This window comes from Lutjanus erythropterus, chromosome 6, assembly GCF_056507025.1.
Source record: "Lutjanus erythropterus isolate fLutEry1 chromosome 6, fLutEry1.hap2, whole genome shotgun sequence".
In the NCBI taxonomy this organism is placed as follows: domain Eukaryota; kingdom Metazoa; phylum Chordata; class Actinopteri; order Lutjaniformes; family Lutjanidae; genus Lutjanus; species Lutjanus erythropterus.
The window spans coordinates 14,559,515-14,576,672 of record NC_139322.1 but is presented as its reverse complement, the minus strand read 5'-3'; the positions used below and the strand labels follow the sequence as shown (position 1 = coordinate 14,576,672).

The 17,158-nt window shown below is 40.0% G+C and overlaps 1 protein-coding gene across 1 annotated transcript in view; it reads left to right on the top strand.

The window, feature by feature from the left end:
• The first annotated feature begins 1,468 nt into the window (after positions 1-1,468).
• iqsec1a (IQ motif and Sec7 domain ArfGEF 1a) overlaps positions 1,469-17,158 on the top strand; it is a 141,944-nt gene continuing 126,254 nt past the window's right edge. The window contains exon 1 of the mRNA XM_084720733.1: positions 1,469-2,086. Within this exon, the coding sequence (XP_084576859.1) occupies positions 1,827-2,086 (260 nt within the window). The 5' untranslated portion in view covers positions 1,469-1,826. The remainder of the gene's footprint in view (positions 2,087-17,158) is intronic.

Below are 17,158 nucleotides of genomic sequence, written 5' to 3'. Positions count from 1 at the left end.
TTAATATACACTGCCTGGCCAAAAAAGAGTCACCACCTGGATTTAACTGAGCAAACAGGTAAGAGCTTTCCATTCGATAATTACTGCAGTGATTAATAGCTTCAGTTTCAGCTGGCAACAAGTTATTTAACCCAATCTGATGCAGTGAGTAGCTTCTCATTTCTTAAGCAACCATGTCAAAAGACATATCCAATGGAAAAGAAGTTACTCTGTTTCTGAAGGGTAAAATTATTGGCCTGCATCAAACAAAGAAAATAACTAAGGAGATTGATAAAACTACTAAACTTGTCTTAAGAACTGTCCAACGCATTATTCAAACCTGGAAGAATAGTGATGAACCATCATCTTCAAGGAAGAAATGTGGTCGGAAAAAATTTTGAATGATTGTGATCTGAGATCACTTCAATGTTTGGTGAAATCAAATCATAAAACATTCAACAGTAGAACTCACAGCTATATTTAATAGTGAAAGTAAAAGCATTTCCACACACAATGCAAAGAGAACTCAAGCCATTTGGACTAAACAGCTGTGTCGCCTTAAGAAAACCACTTATCAGCGGGGCTAATGGGGAAAAAAAGGTTTCAGTTTGCTAGAGAGGATGACCTGATGTCATTTTGGACAATAAAGTTTGTTGTTGAACCACAAATCTTCTTCAAGTGACAAGTACAATGGAGGTGTCACTGCAATATTATAACTTTTTGCTCCTAATGTCATCATCAGCCTACAAAATCCAGTCGGGCCCTATTTAAAACTTTTAAAAAATTATAGTTCCATGTTTAAAATGTCATAGAAATCCTACAACCATCTCACCATCAGCTGTCAAACTGAGTCAAGTTTGATAGCATCATATGAAACCCCCAGTGTCAGGGTTAGGCAGATGGGACTGAGATGGTCACCCATGAAAGTTAAAGCATCAGCCTCTTTATCACAGAGCACTGCTGCAGTTTGCCATCATGCACCCACGGGACGCTGCCTGTGCAAATCTGCAGCCTCCTGCCTCACATACAGATGTGCTGGATTCATTTTTGATTCCAGCACCAACACACTGCCGCTCCATCTATCATGGTCATTTCACTAGAGTGGGTACCAGCCTGCTGGTGAAAATGGCAATACACAGACAGCATAGCAAACAACTCTGCAGGCAAGACGCAGCCAGCACCAGTGTGTCTACCAATGATACAGCATTAACACACACACACACACACACACACACACACACACACACACACACACACACACAGTATACAATAGAAAGTTATCAAACCTGTCATGTTACGTGCAGTGTGAGGATACATGCTTTATGCGCAAACCTGCAGAACAAACGCACTGAAAACTAAATTCGCCATCCTTCCACCAGAGCCTGCAAAGGCGACGCTGCGCTCATTGCGACCTGCAGATTCATAAAACTTGGAAACCCCGCCTACTTGACAGCCAGCGTCTGTTTACGAAAAGTCACGGGAACAGCGTGGAGCGAGAGAAAGGTACAGAAAATGTCATACAGCGCTGCCAACAGGGGGAACAAGCAGACTTCACAGAGAGCCAAGAGTGATCCTCACAATGTAGTCTGTCACATGTGTTTGACTGATATTCTGATGCCTGCTGATATCTGCAGCTTCACACGCGATAAGGAGCTTCAGTTTGTTGTGCAGAGGGACTTCTGAACGCGCATACAGGGAGTATTACCACCCACACCGACTTAAAACAATGGCGAGGCGTAAAAGGCGCAACCTCCTGAATTGTTGCGCTTAAACCGAGTCTGGACTACACGGAACCATCTCCCCGGGATTCTGCGATACAACAGGGAGCCACAGGCACTCGGAGCGACATGGAAAGCCCGACCGAGAACCCGACCAGGGCTGTGGAATATCTGAAGGAGCTTAACAAGATCATCGAGACCCAGCAGGAGTTGCTGGAGAGGCAGCGGGGAAGGATAGAGGAGCTGGAGCAGCAAGTGTCCGACTTGTGCACGGAGAACGCCTGTCTGAAGGAGCAGTACCAGCGGCACCTGGCAACCTGCAGGCTGCTGCAGGGCACCAACAGCCTGGCCACTCTGGAAGCCATCAAGGAGCACATCGCACAGGAAAAGTAAGAAATAACATCGTGCTGCATTGTTTTTTATTAAAGTCAAATGATCTGTACTTAACCGCAATTCCCGCACAAGTCTTTAAAGTTACACATTGTGCATTATTAAAGTAATTGTTGCTAAATCAGCCCCAAGTAGCTAATGTCCAACACTGCCACACAGTGATCCGCAGTTGCAACGAGACTACTTTGGCATCAGATGCTTTCCTGTTACTGAGGTTTGCTGATGGAAAATGGGTCCGTGAATTACGCACAACAGAATTACAGAGAATGGGTTTTGTCGGGCAGCACAGAGCTTTTCTAACCGTATCTGGAAATATGCAACAGAGAATCCGACCATTTCACCCAGCGTCATTGTGAGTGGCCATGGATAAACCAGTTTAATAAACCAGTTTCCCCAACAAAATCATTTCCAGTCCAGTTTGATTTTCATTTTGTATTAAAAGATAGATAGATGTGCTTCACTGATCCCTAATTGGGAAATTCTTATTAAAAAAAATCGTCTAACTGTTGTATGCACAGTTGAAATATTTAGAACATGAAGTTCAGATTGAGATATTTTGTAAATTACACACTTAAACATGTCCATGGTTCTGTACACTTGGGTTAGTACTAACCTTTTTTTTAATCTAAAATGTAGACTTTAAACCTTAATATCATGTCTCATCTCACAGGAGCTTTATTTCATCATTACAGTTTCTAATGACAATGTGCTCCTAATGACTTCATGTCATTGTTTTCTGTTTTTGTTTTATTTAGTGTCTTTTAAAAATACCAAATTATTGGGGTCTTGGAGGACCGCAAAGTAGGGTTGCAACTAACAAATATTTTCGCTGGCAATTAATATCGGTTATTTTATTGATTAATCGATTAGTTGTTCGGTTTAAAAAAAAGCTGACAAAAGTCGAAGAATGTTAAATAATGTCCATCAGTATTTCCCAAAGCCCAAAATGACATCCTTGTTTTATTTACTACAAACCAAAGATATTCGATTTACTATCGTAAAGGAGCAAAAAAAAAGTAGAAAATATTTACACTGAAGAAGGTGGAATCATTGAAGTTTGACTTGTTTCTTTAAAAGTTACTCAGATCATTAATCAATTATCAAAATGGTTGGTGATTAATGTAATAGTTGATAACTGATCGATTTATCGTTGCAGCTCTAATAAGAGTTCCTCATGTGCTCTGTTGACAATCCTGATATATTTTCATTTTTACAAAATATTTGTATTTGAAATTTTCCTATAGTACTATTTTTTCCTTAATGACATTAATTATATAACTAATAATATTTTCAGAAGAAATATGTTAAGATTTTGCTCTGATGTTTTTTTCTTGCTGTGGTTTATTCTGTCCCCAGTCTGTAGTCCTTGTATGTTCAATCCGTTGGCAGAATGAGGGTTAAATAGGCTCTTATTATTCTGCTTTGTCATCTCTGTTTGTATCAGTATCAGAGATATTTGTCGGGATTGAAGCCTAAACTATTCCTGTGCTGTAGCCCTCAGTAGGCTTAAAAAAGGATATCATGAGCATGGACAGGCACATTAATCCATGATATATGGAATGTAATAGCTGCAACCCCTGGGAAAAAGGCACATACTTGGAATGAATCCATTATGCAATTAATGTTTTAGGGCTGGCCCTCTCTGCAGGCGGCGGGTTAAGCCCCAGGCGAAGTGGAGCAGAGCAGGTATAGGGCAGATGTAGAGCAGCTTTATATCAGGAGCTGGTAAAGACCTTGATAGTCCGACACACTGTTAGGATTACTCTTAATGCACTTGTTCCGTGAGTTATCTCTGTTTTCTCCAGAATTCCTCGGTATCCAGACATTAGCTCAGCTTTTGACAGTCTGCAGGATCATGTGATCATACTTGACCTTTTGTGTCCAGGGGTGTGTTGGTGTCATGAAGATCAGTGCCAGCAAATCAATACTGATGAGTCATCGACTGTACTATATATGTCTTTGCTTTGCTGGCCGATAAAACCAGACTCGTGAGAGTAGGACAAACTGTAACGCTGACCTTTAGCGTGCCCCCTTTATAAATCGCTCTCAGGCACTATTCTGTCTGATTTCCCTGGAAAATCAGTCTCTCATTCTGCGCAGTCACAGTGTCTGAACACCATTTCAGGCTGGCTCTGGTAGACTGGCAGAGGTTAGTGAGGAGGAGTCTGTGATTACCCCTGTGAACCTGATGAAATATGACAGCTGTTAATAATGTAAAGTGTGGTTTATGGAGGATACAGGAGTTAAAATGTCATTTAAGTGTGAGCAATTTAAAGAGCGCGGTGTTCTTTAGCAAGACCGATTTGAAGATCTGCAAAGGTCACTTTGAAAACGGGATTTAAATAGTGTGTACGTGGACTATGTGGTCCTCTATTTTTGCCACCTGCCAAAGTCAGGGACATTGTGGCAACAGACAGCCAGAGCAGCATTTTTTTTTAGAACTGTTTTAGCTCAATACACTTGGTTTTCCAGAGGGATTCCCAAGAATTCCCAGGCCAGGGGGTCGTCTCCTAATCTGCCTTTGACTGCATACTTCCAAAGGGAGGTTTGAGCAGCTGCTGGAAGGTTAAAGGCCATTTGAAGACATCATATTGAGCTCTGGTGACTTGTGGTGGTTATTTGTTATTTGCTAGAGACGTGGCTCTTGGGACGGCAGTGTCTGTCTGTTGGTTGGTTGATTCACCACTTTGATCAAGACTTAGATATCTAAAGGAAGATTTAATGTGTACTAGACTGACATGTGGAAAGGGGATACCTCCATTAAGGCCAGTAGTCCACTCCTCTATCATATCTAAGTGCAACCACAATAAGTGTGTTTACATGCGTACAAGTATCCTGGTTATTATTAGGTTTTTGGGGTATTCTGGTTATTTTTTCTGCATTTAAAAATAGGCCTGGGCAATTAAATCTGAAAGCTGAAAAGTCACGACACTGAAGTTTCATATCGGTAGATATAGATCAATGATGTAGTGACTGATGACATGTTGTTTACTCCAAAAGATGGAAGTAGCTAAGGCGATAAAATAAGTTTATTTGTTGCAAAGGTATTCCTGCAGTTGATACACAAGGCTTCTCTGATAGTTTAGATAGCTTAGTCTGAAGTTTAGTTCAGTTCAGTTTAAGTTTATTCACATAGCTGTTAAAAATGCAGAACAATCATAAAGGATATATTGGAGACATGCAAAATGGGACAGCTCAGGTACAGTACAAGGGCCTGAGCAGAGAAAGATTTTTTATTTTAGCTGTTTTTATGTATCTGCAGGTTTTTATTTCTTGTGACAAAAAACACTCATAACACCCATCATCAGCATTTTTGAAATATATTTCCTCACATCCCTGACATGTCCACTGCCTCTCTTCTTACCTTAGTGGTGCCACTGGATGTTGATGCTCACTTTGAATACACACACTACTAACACTCCAATGCAAATCAGTGATCACATGGCTGAATATCAACATCATCTGCAAACAGCAGATGCTAATGTTGTTTAAACAGACACACTTAAGACCTTGGCTTTGCCTTGATATCCTCTATAAGAATATCATCGTTCATATTAATGGAGACAAGGCACATCCTGCTTCCAGTGACAGGACTTTGTTTTTGACGTCATGCCAGGAATGTGGACACAGCTCCCTTTGTGCTGTCAAGCCTGTCCGTTTGCCCTCTTACCATGGTGGCCGTCACAGTGATGTTATCAGGAACTGGCTTTTACCTAACTATAAGGAAGCAAAGGAAAGCAGTTACATAAAATAACTGCCACTAACTAGCTACTAGGATGGAAAAGCAACAGTAGGGCATTCTGGGTCTTGAAGACCATCATTTAAGATATACTGCTATCATCTTCTATTCACCAATGCAAGAAAAGTGAAGTCCCAGCAGCCCTCAGTTATCTGTGAAAGGGTAGAGACAGACTTCTGCTTCAAAGGAATAGCTGAACAGAGGAAATATATGAGAAATATGCTTATTTTCTTTCTTGCCTCTATTTAGATGAGAAGATGCGTGCCACCGTGTGTATTCTTAATGTGAAGCTGATGCTGGGAAACGGTTAGCTTAGCATACAGACTGAAAACGGGAAAAAACAGCAAACCAGCCTACAGCTATCTAATCATTACCTCTGCCAAGGAGGTTATGTTTTCAATTCAGTTTGTTTGTTTGTCTGTCAGCAGGATTACAGAAAAAAACAGCTTTCCCCATTTTCATGAAACTTGGTGGAAGGGGTGTAGCATGGACCAAGGGAGAACCCATTAAAATTTGGGATCACATCTGAATCACACGGCAGATACACAGATTAATTTTCACTGTTGTCAACATTGCGAAATGGACTCCAAGGTCAAGTGTAACACTGCTGTTTTTCACAAAATGAACTGAATTTGTTAAGCATGAGAACACCCATCATAATTAAACATACAACAAAACATAACCTCCATCTCACATATCACTATAGAAACAAATGCAGCAGGTCTGTAACATCTTGATTCTACTTTGGCAAGTTGTTTGCGCCACACAGCTTGATGCCCCACCAGCAGCATTTCAGAAGCGGAGCGTTTTGCCTGCCTGATTATGTTGACTTGCTCAGATTTTGTTGATTTGGTAATTTTCCCTTGATTTTTGTGCTTCTGCCGTGGGTAGGGAGGCTACGTAGTTACATAGTTTATTTTTTGTTGTATACGATTGCAAGTGTGCATATGGTGTTTTATTTTGAAAATTAGCTGGATTCACTATGGTTTCTGTGTCTGACTTCCTGTCTGGCTTGATCTGCTCTGTGCAGCTTGATGCGGCTTGCATCAAAAATAGACTTGAGCAGAACGGAGAGCCACTTCTGGGACGCGCTACAGCTCTTCTGGTGGAATCACAAGCATCGTCTAGAATGGCTGTGATCAGCTCCGGTGTCTGCGGCGCTGCCATAACGCAATGCAGCCGTGCCCGGTCTAACTGAGCCTTAAGAAATAAGCAATGTCGACATTATCCTTACTCTTTTTTCGAAGTTGGTCTAACCAAAACAAGCCTATTTAAAGGTGGTGGGGATACCAGTCTGCTCACAGGACTCTCAGGAAGAGGGCAAATAAGTGTTTTTCTAAAAACCAAGCTAAAGCCTGGAACTGGTACTGTTTTATAGAATATGGTGTTTCATTGTTGGCAGGAGTGCCGTGTTTACTACACTGAGTTTCCCAGCAAGCCAAAGCTTGTAATTCCTTGGTAGTTGGATCAGATCCTTTTATCATGATTTTTTTTTTTCCAAGATTGTGACCATTACCTCAGGAATCCACACAGAGCTGAAGAGGCATGTTGTACTTTCCATATCCATATGCACTGGTTATACTCTACTGAGCTCTGTGGGAGGATTAAAGAGCATGTAAGCTCCACACTGGAAACATCAGGACCAGGTTTGAACCCTGGATCATCTCACTGTGGCAACTGCTGAACTCATGCTGCATGTTAAACCTTTGATTGGGAGGAAAAATAAACATGGCAGTGGGTGCAGAGGAAGGGACGCAGTGAGGCTAAATCATGTATATTTTTTCTTGGCCTGTTATGCAGCCTCAAGTGACCCTGTTTTACATTTATGCAAAGTCCTTATATCCATTATATGTACACTCTTATTCAATGCATCCAGGTTGTGGAGTAATACATTGTGAATTTAGTCACATTGCATGTTACTCTGAATAGAGATTTTAATACAATCCAGACGTGCGTGTCAGTTGGAGCCTTTATCTCTTTGCCTCCCTTTTTTATTTCAGCTCCTGTGTTTGTCTGCTGTATTTGTATTATAGTCATCTTGAGTACACTGTGTATTGTTTGTTCATACTGTATGCAAATAGTTGCGAGCTGCTGTGCTGTCAGTTTTCAGTTGGCTTAAGATATCATCACTGAGTGACTTCATAGTGGAAAGAATGGAAGGAGGGAAAAAAGGAAAAGAAAAACAGCATATAACAGTCATATTCTCCTGCAAAACAAGTGACAGATAAAGAACTCACTGCTACTGAATGATACATAAGACTGTTTGCTGCTATCTTTGGTTTTGCTGTAAATGGAAGGCTTTTCACTGTATGTTGTTTGTACGTTTTCCCCTCTACCCTCCATTAGGAACAAAATGCACAGAGCAGGAAATGTGATGCACCACTGATAGTGGAACCTGTGGTGCCAAGTCAACAGATTTCTCTGTGAATTCTGCAGAGCAGGCTCCTGGGTAACATTGTCGGACAGGTTCTCAGGATGTGCCACTGCTGCACAGGTATTGGAAATCATCTCGGTGTGCACTGACCCTGATGTGGATCCATAAACCCGTCCAGCTGGGTGATTGTAACCCCCATGAGCTGGGTGAGCAGAATCAGCAGAGGAGGAGACGCTCTAAGTGGATCGGTTTCCTGAAAATTCAAAACCAAAACTCCTGTTTCACGGTTTATTCACAGAGTTAGAGTTCAAATTAAAAGTATTTGTAAAGAGACTGTTGTTTTAGCACTTGGGCAAGAATTAGCAGTCACAGACACTTCAGGTTTCTTCTGTTCATGGCTCCTGAGTTGCCTGCCTTGTCAGCCCTTTAGTCACACAGTATTTATGCTGACCCTATGCAGTTTCTCTCCTAATGGTGTTTGTTTTAAACAGCACTCTACGGTTACTTGTATCCGTTGTGCTCACCTAGGAATAGAATGACAGGTAATACAAGATTGCAAGTTTTTGCAGCACACATAAGTGATAAATGGTTTTTCATGAGCAGTTAAAGAGTATCTTCAGTATTTTGCAACCTGCACCCTATTTTCCCATGCTTTGTGTCTCGGTGACTAATGGGGACAGCAATTTTTGAAATTGGTCCAGTATCGAGGGAGACTGCTGTTGCTGTTAGCTGCAAAGCGGGCTGCAATGTAATCCTTATGGGCTTCACCAGAAACTGCCTATTTCTGTCATTGTAAAATCTGGTCTGTGATGGTATGGATTATCTCTTACTGTGGTGAAAAAGCAGCATATTCCCGCAGGATGGCTGTTTACCATGACTGTCAAAATAATTATTTTATTGGACTCTATTGAAGGATATTGTTATAAGAGAATAGCATGACTTCTTAAAAAATAGGGCAGTGCATAATGTGTGTGTGTGTGTGTAGCGTGTGTGGATGTGATAGTGAGGGAGAGAGAGTGGCCAGCTAAGAAAGATGGCGGTAAATGTACAGTCTAAGTTAAAGTGTGTCAGTTAGTAAACGTTGAAGATTATCAAGACCAAGAAAAGTCTCATCTGTTATTTCCCATCCAGTTGTATGTCTTTCAGAGGGTTTGTAATCCAGCCTTGAGCTGCAGCATCTTTGATGGAGACTTTGTAAAATAAATCCATCATGATAAATCTAACACTGAATGTCTTCTGTGATTATTTAGCCATTTTCTCTGCTGTTGTTGTTGTTAGGATGGTGTTAGATGTTCTCTGAAAATCCCATGATGCCTTGGGTTGAGTCTGTCAACCAATCAGAGGCTCAGTTTCTGACTTCTCAACCAATCAGAGGGTGTGTTCTTGACTTGTCATGGATGACGGCGCTGAGCTTCAACGCACTGCGCAATTGAACAACTTGAGATCGACCCTGAAATACTTGCAGGTGGTGACAGTAATGAGCTCAATCCTGCAGTAGACGTCACGACTGCAGTAACAGCCCTACGTGAAACACACTTCATTTAAACACAATGCATAAAACCATCTAGACACTACTTTCCACCGTCCCAACAATCACTTACTCTGGTTTGGTTGAAATATGCCCTTATTTCACCAAGGCAGATGTGAGAATATGGAGAGCAGCGAGAGGGAGGTCAGACATTAGAGAAGCAGTGGGAAGAAACATAGTTCACAACAAGAATATGAGGCTGTCTGAGGCAAAACAAGCACTTTTGCAGCCCATTTCGCAGCCGATGGCTGCAGCAGTCTCGCTCAATACTTGACCAATTTAAAAAATTATTGTTGCCATTAGTCACTTTGAATAGGGATCTTCAGTGTTTTCAGGGCATGGACCCCTTAACTGATAGACAGCAGGGACCCCACATACAATATATTGCATTGAATATTTTGGGGGCTTTCTCTCATTTGTGACCCAATAGGGGTCATGAACTCCCTGTTGAAGACCCTCAACTCAGAACCAAAAATACAGAAAATTGGGATCCAGGTTGAAAAATACTGATGTTACACTTAAGTTTGATTGACTTAATTAGAAGACTTTCAAAAAGCACCTGTTTTGTCTGGCTGGTGAATATAATCTAATGTGAAACATTAATTCACAGCTTAATCTTTGAATAAAACTAGTCGTGAGTGGTCATGATAAATGTTTTTCCTGCATTATGCAGGAGAGGCTGGTGGTTTAATCAGAGTGGATCCCCTGTGATCTGAGCCGCTCCTCTGGGGTTTGGAGTGGAATAGTGTCCGCGAGTGCTTTCATTTCTTATCTCAGTGCCGGTGGATGCATCTGCCAGCCCACATTTAGCATTCAGACTTTGTCCCAGGCCTGGATAGCCAACCGAGTGTAAACAAATATTTGAGATGCTGACGTGATCGCAGGAGAGATAACTTCTACAACTGCAAATGACAAAAGTGCTGATGTGTTATTTTCTGCACAGTCTTGTTTTAAATTTTTCTAAATGTACTAAAACGGTACTCAGACTTGCTGTAGATTTTTAAGCTGAAATCCCTTTTGACCACCAAAACAGCTGAACATTAATTGTTTGCCGAAAATCATTAGATCTGAGATAAGGACTGGTGTTAGGTTTGAGTACGATGGCTGTGGCGGCAGTGTCATTTAAATTCAGAATGAATCCTGGTCAGTGAAGAAGCACAAGTAATCTTGAGTGATCAAATATTGATGAATAACGTGACAAATCATTGCTAACTCCAGCTCCCTCCCTGTTAATGCTCTAATAGAGCTAATATGAATGCTTCAATGCTGATGAACGAGCAGTAAAGCTCTCGAGTTGTTGATTCCGTGCCAGTTCTCGGCTCGGATGTGTGCCAGAATGTGACCTGGTTACAATGTCTAAGGGGTTGTGAGAAATGGAAAAAAAAAAAACACATAAAAAGATTATCCGAAGGCAGTGCATACAGTATATCCATAATTTGTAGAGTGGTTTACATTCATTGCACATATCCAGCTGCTCCATAACTATAATAGCTTTGATGCTCAAAACCTGCAGTTGAATGTGTTTGACAAGTTCAAGCAGCTGCAGGATTATGCAAATACAGTTTCTGATGGAAGAAGAACGTTAGAAAAACACGTGTTTAGCTGTAAACTAAACAGTGGTTGGATAGTGTATTTTCATGTAATTTGTTTTACTGCTGTTTTTGGACTTTTCATCTTGACAAAAATCAGAATAAATTGTGTTGGACGGAGGCTGATCTTGTTCTAAAATTTCACAACAAAGTTAGATGTGGTTAGTGCATCATGGATAAATTGCAATGTTGAATTTCTTTAATTAAATTTTGCATTACTGTATTTGTTGATTAATAACTCAATCAAAAATTAACTGGCAACTCTTTTGATATTTGATTTTTTTTAAGAAAAAACAACAACAAATATTTGATGGTTCCAACTTCTCTAATATGAGGATATGTTGCTTTTCTTTACATTGTTGTAAACCGAATATCTTTGAATTTTGGAGTGTCGACATAAGAAGTTTGAGGATGTAATCTTGGGGTCTAGGGAACTGTGATGAACTTTTAAAACTATTTTCTGGCATCTGATAGATCATAAAAATCAGAAGATTAATTGATAATGAAAATAATTGTTAGTTGTAGCCCATGATTAGTGGAAGTTAGAATAACTTCATACCACTTTTTCATGTAAGATGTCTGATTAAATCCCGCAATATGTATCTGTTGATACCAATATCAATCCAATACCATATTGTTTCCTCTTTTAAACAGCTATTAATTTTACATTTTTATGGATTCAGTTCATTTTTATGGATTGCTCAAACTCTGAAATAAATTTTCTACTCCCTGAAGGAAGAAATAGCCAACAACATGACACGGTTATGCAATACTGCTTCTTCTTCTAATTTATACTTTTTCCACACACAAAACTAGCAGCATTTTTGATCCATAAGCACCATTGAAACATCCAAAATGAAATGTAGCTAAAATGCATAAATTGCACTCAACTGTTTTTGCTTTGATGACATTGAGAGTTTAACTATTTTGATATTCGGTTAATTGTTAAAGTTATTTTTCATGAAAAATAACAGAAAAGGCTGTTTTCAAACCCTCAAATATGATGATTTGCTGCCTTTTTGTTTGTTATCAAAATAAACTGAATATATTTGTGTTTTAGACAAAATGAGATATTGAAAGACATCACACTATGACATTTTAAATTTGTTGCAGCCATAGATTAAATATGACAACTAACTTTATTCTCTTTTGTTATTCAGGAGCAACTAATGAATAAATTTGTGCAGGTGCGAGTAGATTTCTGACTGACTTGCCGGACTGTGCAAGTGAAAAAAACTTTGAACGCTGTATACCCACCCATATCCAGTAATCCAATTTTGGCCAATACTCAGTAGGTCCTCTATTAGAGGACAATAAATTCTAAAAGGCTAATTAATTGTTCTAATTTTTCATTAATTCATTTCATTACAACTTTGATCTAAACTACCGTTACACAGTACATCTCTGAGTTTGGAATCAAGTCAGAGGAGTTAATAGTCAGAGGACTTAATCAATAGATAATGAAGTATTTGATAGAGGTTGTCCATTTCGGCCTTATCTCTCTGAAGTCACTGGTGGTTTTATATTGCCTTCTGTCTTGGTTCTAGTGACTGTCTCTTGGCTTCTTTGCTGTAATTTGCTGCCTAAGAAAACCTCAGCTTCCCTTCCTGACTCCCCTGGATGGAGCCTGTAGACTGGAGATTTGCAAGTTCATAAATAGTTCACCCCAAGCCAGCGTAACGGCTTTAGCATGTGTTTTGAGACCCCTGGGCAGGAAAAAAATAGCATGATGGAGAAAGACGTTTCTTGTGGCTGGCGGCGTCCACTCATTTACCCGGCGATCTGCTGAACAATCAGTGTGCCAAACCAAATTTACGAGCACATGAACTCCATCTCTCCAGCAAAGCCCCCTCTAATGAAATACCCTGGCTAGATTAATGTCTGCGCTGGGATGATTTGCATTCAGACCCACCTATAAATCTCAAGCAATGGCTAAAGACAATTTGCAACTTGCACTCAAAATCAACTGCAGGCTGCCTTTATCTGTAATGGACTGTCCCTCCCTCCATCTCAGTGTGACTCCGGTCTTGCTGGAACACAGCCAGGTCCCGCTGACCTCTTGTTCCCTCAATCGGGCCTATTAAGACAGAGTTAAGGTTGGTGTGTGTCGTTTGATGAAGCGGGTTGTCCCGCGAGAGAGGATAATGATGGCTTTAATGAGGACTGTTACCTCTATCTGATGGTGTTACTGGTAAAGGCCACACCAAGGGGGGTCAGATGGTACAGCTCAGTGTGACTCAGGCAACCATATTACGTTTAAATCAACAAACTCAGCTCTGCACCGCTGCCTCAGGTCGATTCAACGTTTAAAGAGCGAGCCAGAAAAAAGTCCTGGTGGTAATTCCTGTGACATTTGATAATACTGTGTTCAAATTACATTGCTGGTGTGCAAGTGCAGGATTTTGGTATTTATTTCAAAAATATTATGTTTTATATTGTGATCACTCTCGGATTCCTAACTCTTATAGAAATGTTGTCTGTGCGGTGTGGAAGCAGAGCCTTGTGCCTCATTTGTCTGTATGATCTGCGAATAGAAACTTTAAGTTGTGCTGATGTAGCTACATGTAGGCCCATGGCTTTAACTAAAGCCCCGATCTGTGATCAGAGATTCAGTTGAATTTACATTGTTTTCATTTCGGTGTCAACCGACAGGCTGACTGAAATGAGACTTTAAGGGACTGAGTGGGACTACGCAGAAATGTTTTTGTTCACTCTCATGTACACATGTGAACACATCCTCAGTCAGAACCCCTGACCAAGGCACTTACGGTCATCTGGAGTCGGTCACAGAGTGCTGCACACCAACTACCCACTGCTCCTCATATTAGGATGGATTAAATGCAGAGACTGAATCTCGTTGTACATTGTTTTCTGTATTAGGGATGCAACTAATTATTTTCGTTATTGATTTATCCATAAATTGTCAGAAAATGGTAGGGGTGTGTATCTCACTGACTGCGATGATTCAATACGTCTCTCGATACATGTTCAGTGATACAATACATCCGAGAAATTTTTAAACAGCCAACAATTCTCTACAGTTTGATTCAGCCCTGTCATGATCCAACACGATATGATGCAATATGAGACGATGCAGTGTGTGAATCTTGCTGTATGTTTAGGGTACTATTTGTAAAAAAAAAAAATCCTGATAGTTTTACTAAATCCAGTAACAGTAGCGACAGAGAGAAGGGGACAGTGGTGTTACTTATTAGGAATCCCATTTGTAGCTGAAATACTAAATGAGAATTTGTGAACAAACTTTAAAACTGTTTAAAATGTATTTTTGCAGTAAGATGATCTGCTGCTCTGTTTCATATGATGAGTCCTGTGGTTTTGATCAGTGTGGAGGAACAGTGATGCTCTGTGTTACCTGCTCTCCCAGTGACATGGCGTCTCTGTGGGTCAGACTCGTGGCTCTGTACTCCGCTGTCCCGCACGTTTTGCATAAATGATGTGCAGCGGCGTTGTTTCTCATCTTTCTTATAAAACTCAAACTTATTTTCCACTTGCGCGTTATGAAAATTTGGTGGTACTATGTCAGTTCTTCCTCTGTGTGTTTTGAGGAAATGAAGAGGAGACAAAGGAGAGGGAGGGGTGAAGCGCTTGTATTGTGTGAGCGAGGCAGCAGGCGTGCAGTGAGAGACGTGCAGGCAGAGGCAGGGTGAGAGAGAAAACAGAGGAAAGTTACAGCAGCAGTTCATTGATGCCAAAAATGAAACGTCTGAATGAGATGTACTAGTGCTGCATAGATTTTTTTTTTTTTTTTTCAATTCACGTTCAGCTTTTCACTGATAGAGGCCGTCTGGACCAGTGCACTGGTATCTTGCACATTAAAGCCTGTTACTCTCCTAGCAAATGGTGAAAAATGCTGATCAAGGTGAGGTCCTCAAATGTTTTGTTTTGTCCACAATCCAAAGATGTTCAGTTTACGCTCACAGAGGGCTAAAGAAACCAAAAAATAGTCACATTTGAGAAGCTGAAGTCAGAGAATTTCAACATTTTTTTATTAGAAAAAAAAAGATTGATTATCAAAATAGTTGTCAATTAATTTAATAGTTGGTTGAATAATAATATTCTTTCAATCCTTGCAGCTATACTCTGCATAACTGTATATGTGACAATTAAGTTGACCTTTACCTTTTATGTGTACCTTTACATGTGGTTTCACACTACTCACTGCTCTACAGGTGGTGGTAATGAACTACAATATTTAGCTATGCATCAGCAAAGGCAGGGATGATGATTGCTAGCTAGTGAACATCTAAACAGTACTGAACGTAAAAAAAAAAAAATAGCTTTGCAAAAGTCTTGGAAGGAAAAAATGCATTTAATTTGTGTGTTAGACCTCAAAGATATAAATATATGTTTTGATGAGTAAAACTGAATGTCAACAGAAATTTCACAGGGTTAGTTAAGGATGTTAAAGAATTGATTGATTGGTAATTGTTGTGCCTCATTCCACGACATCAAATTCCAACATTTTAGGTTGTTGTAAAGTGTCCTGAGTGTAGAAAAATAATGAGAGGAGAGGGGAGAATCTCTGCCAATATACGAGTGCACACTAATAGTCATACGTGATGATTGAAAGTGATTATTGTTTGCATATTATGTCTTTTAATAGCATGACATTTTGGGAAATGGTATTGTTTGTTCTCTCGCTGAGAGTTAGATGAGAAGATCGATACCACTCTCATGTCTGCATGCTAACTATGAAGCTACAGCGAGCAACTTATCAATTTAACATGTCTGTTTGTGTAACCATGACATCACATTTTGTTGCTGATATGTGACTTTTAGTAGCTCTGGACAGAGCCGGGCTTTATGCTACGTTAAATCTTGATATTTTGTGTACTGACATAAAAGTGGTATCAATCTTATTTAACTCAACAAATAAAGCTATAATTGTATTTCCCAAAAAGTTTAACTATTCTTTTAATAAGATAATCAAAAACAATTGTATGTAATAGAAAGCTTTGTTCTCTCTTATATTGTCATAATACTGTCAAACATTATGTAAAATATATTCTCTCAGGTATTTTTTTTACATACTTTCATAGGTCTGTTCTTAGAAAAAAAAACTATAAATGGAACATAGAGACATAAAAAAGCAACACAACTTTCTGTGATAGACATGTATAGCACTATCTAAAAGGTTTTCAATTTTTATATTTTTATGTTTTTCCAGTTTGTAAGAAAAATCCAATAGAGTAGCCAAACTCCTAAATGTATTCTGTAAATTTGATGCACACTTCATGTTTACTTTATACCCCTTTTTACTTGAAGCCAGCGAAGTCTTCACATTACTTTCCTCCCTCCTTTATCAGTACAAACCGTGATCAACAGTAAAGCAGCAAGGCCGGTGCACGGTCGCCTGTTCATTCTTTATTTCTTCACAGTTGAACCAATTATCCGTCTCGCAGCTGTCAAAACCAGCTGATGCAGCAGCTGAATCGAAGGCAATTTGTAGCATAGTACCTGTGGAGAGCTGTTTGAAAGGCTGCCACTAGTTTTTTGCCAAGTGGGAATGCAGTGTGTGTGAGTGAGTGTGTGTGGATCGCTGACGAGGTGGAGGCTGAGTCAACAGCTAAACACAGATGACGAGTTACTGCTCACACATATTCTTAGTCATCACGGGTCGATGTCAAACACAGACTTCCTCACAGCGGCCCGAGCCTCTGAAAATTCAGTGGGATGTAGTTTCAGGACTCATTTTCACACATCACTCACAACATCACCTCTGCAGCTCTTGCGCTGATTTTTGTGCTTTGTTTGTTGGGTTTCTAACAGCTGACATGTCGACTTCAATGGGTTGAGAGTGACTTGCAGGTTCAACAGTTT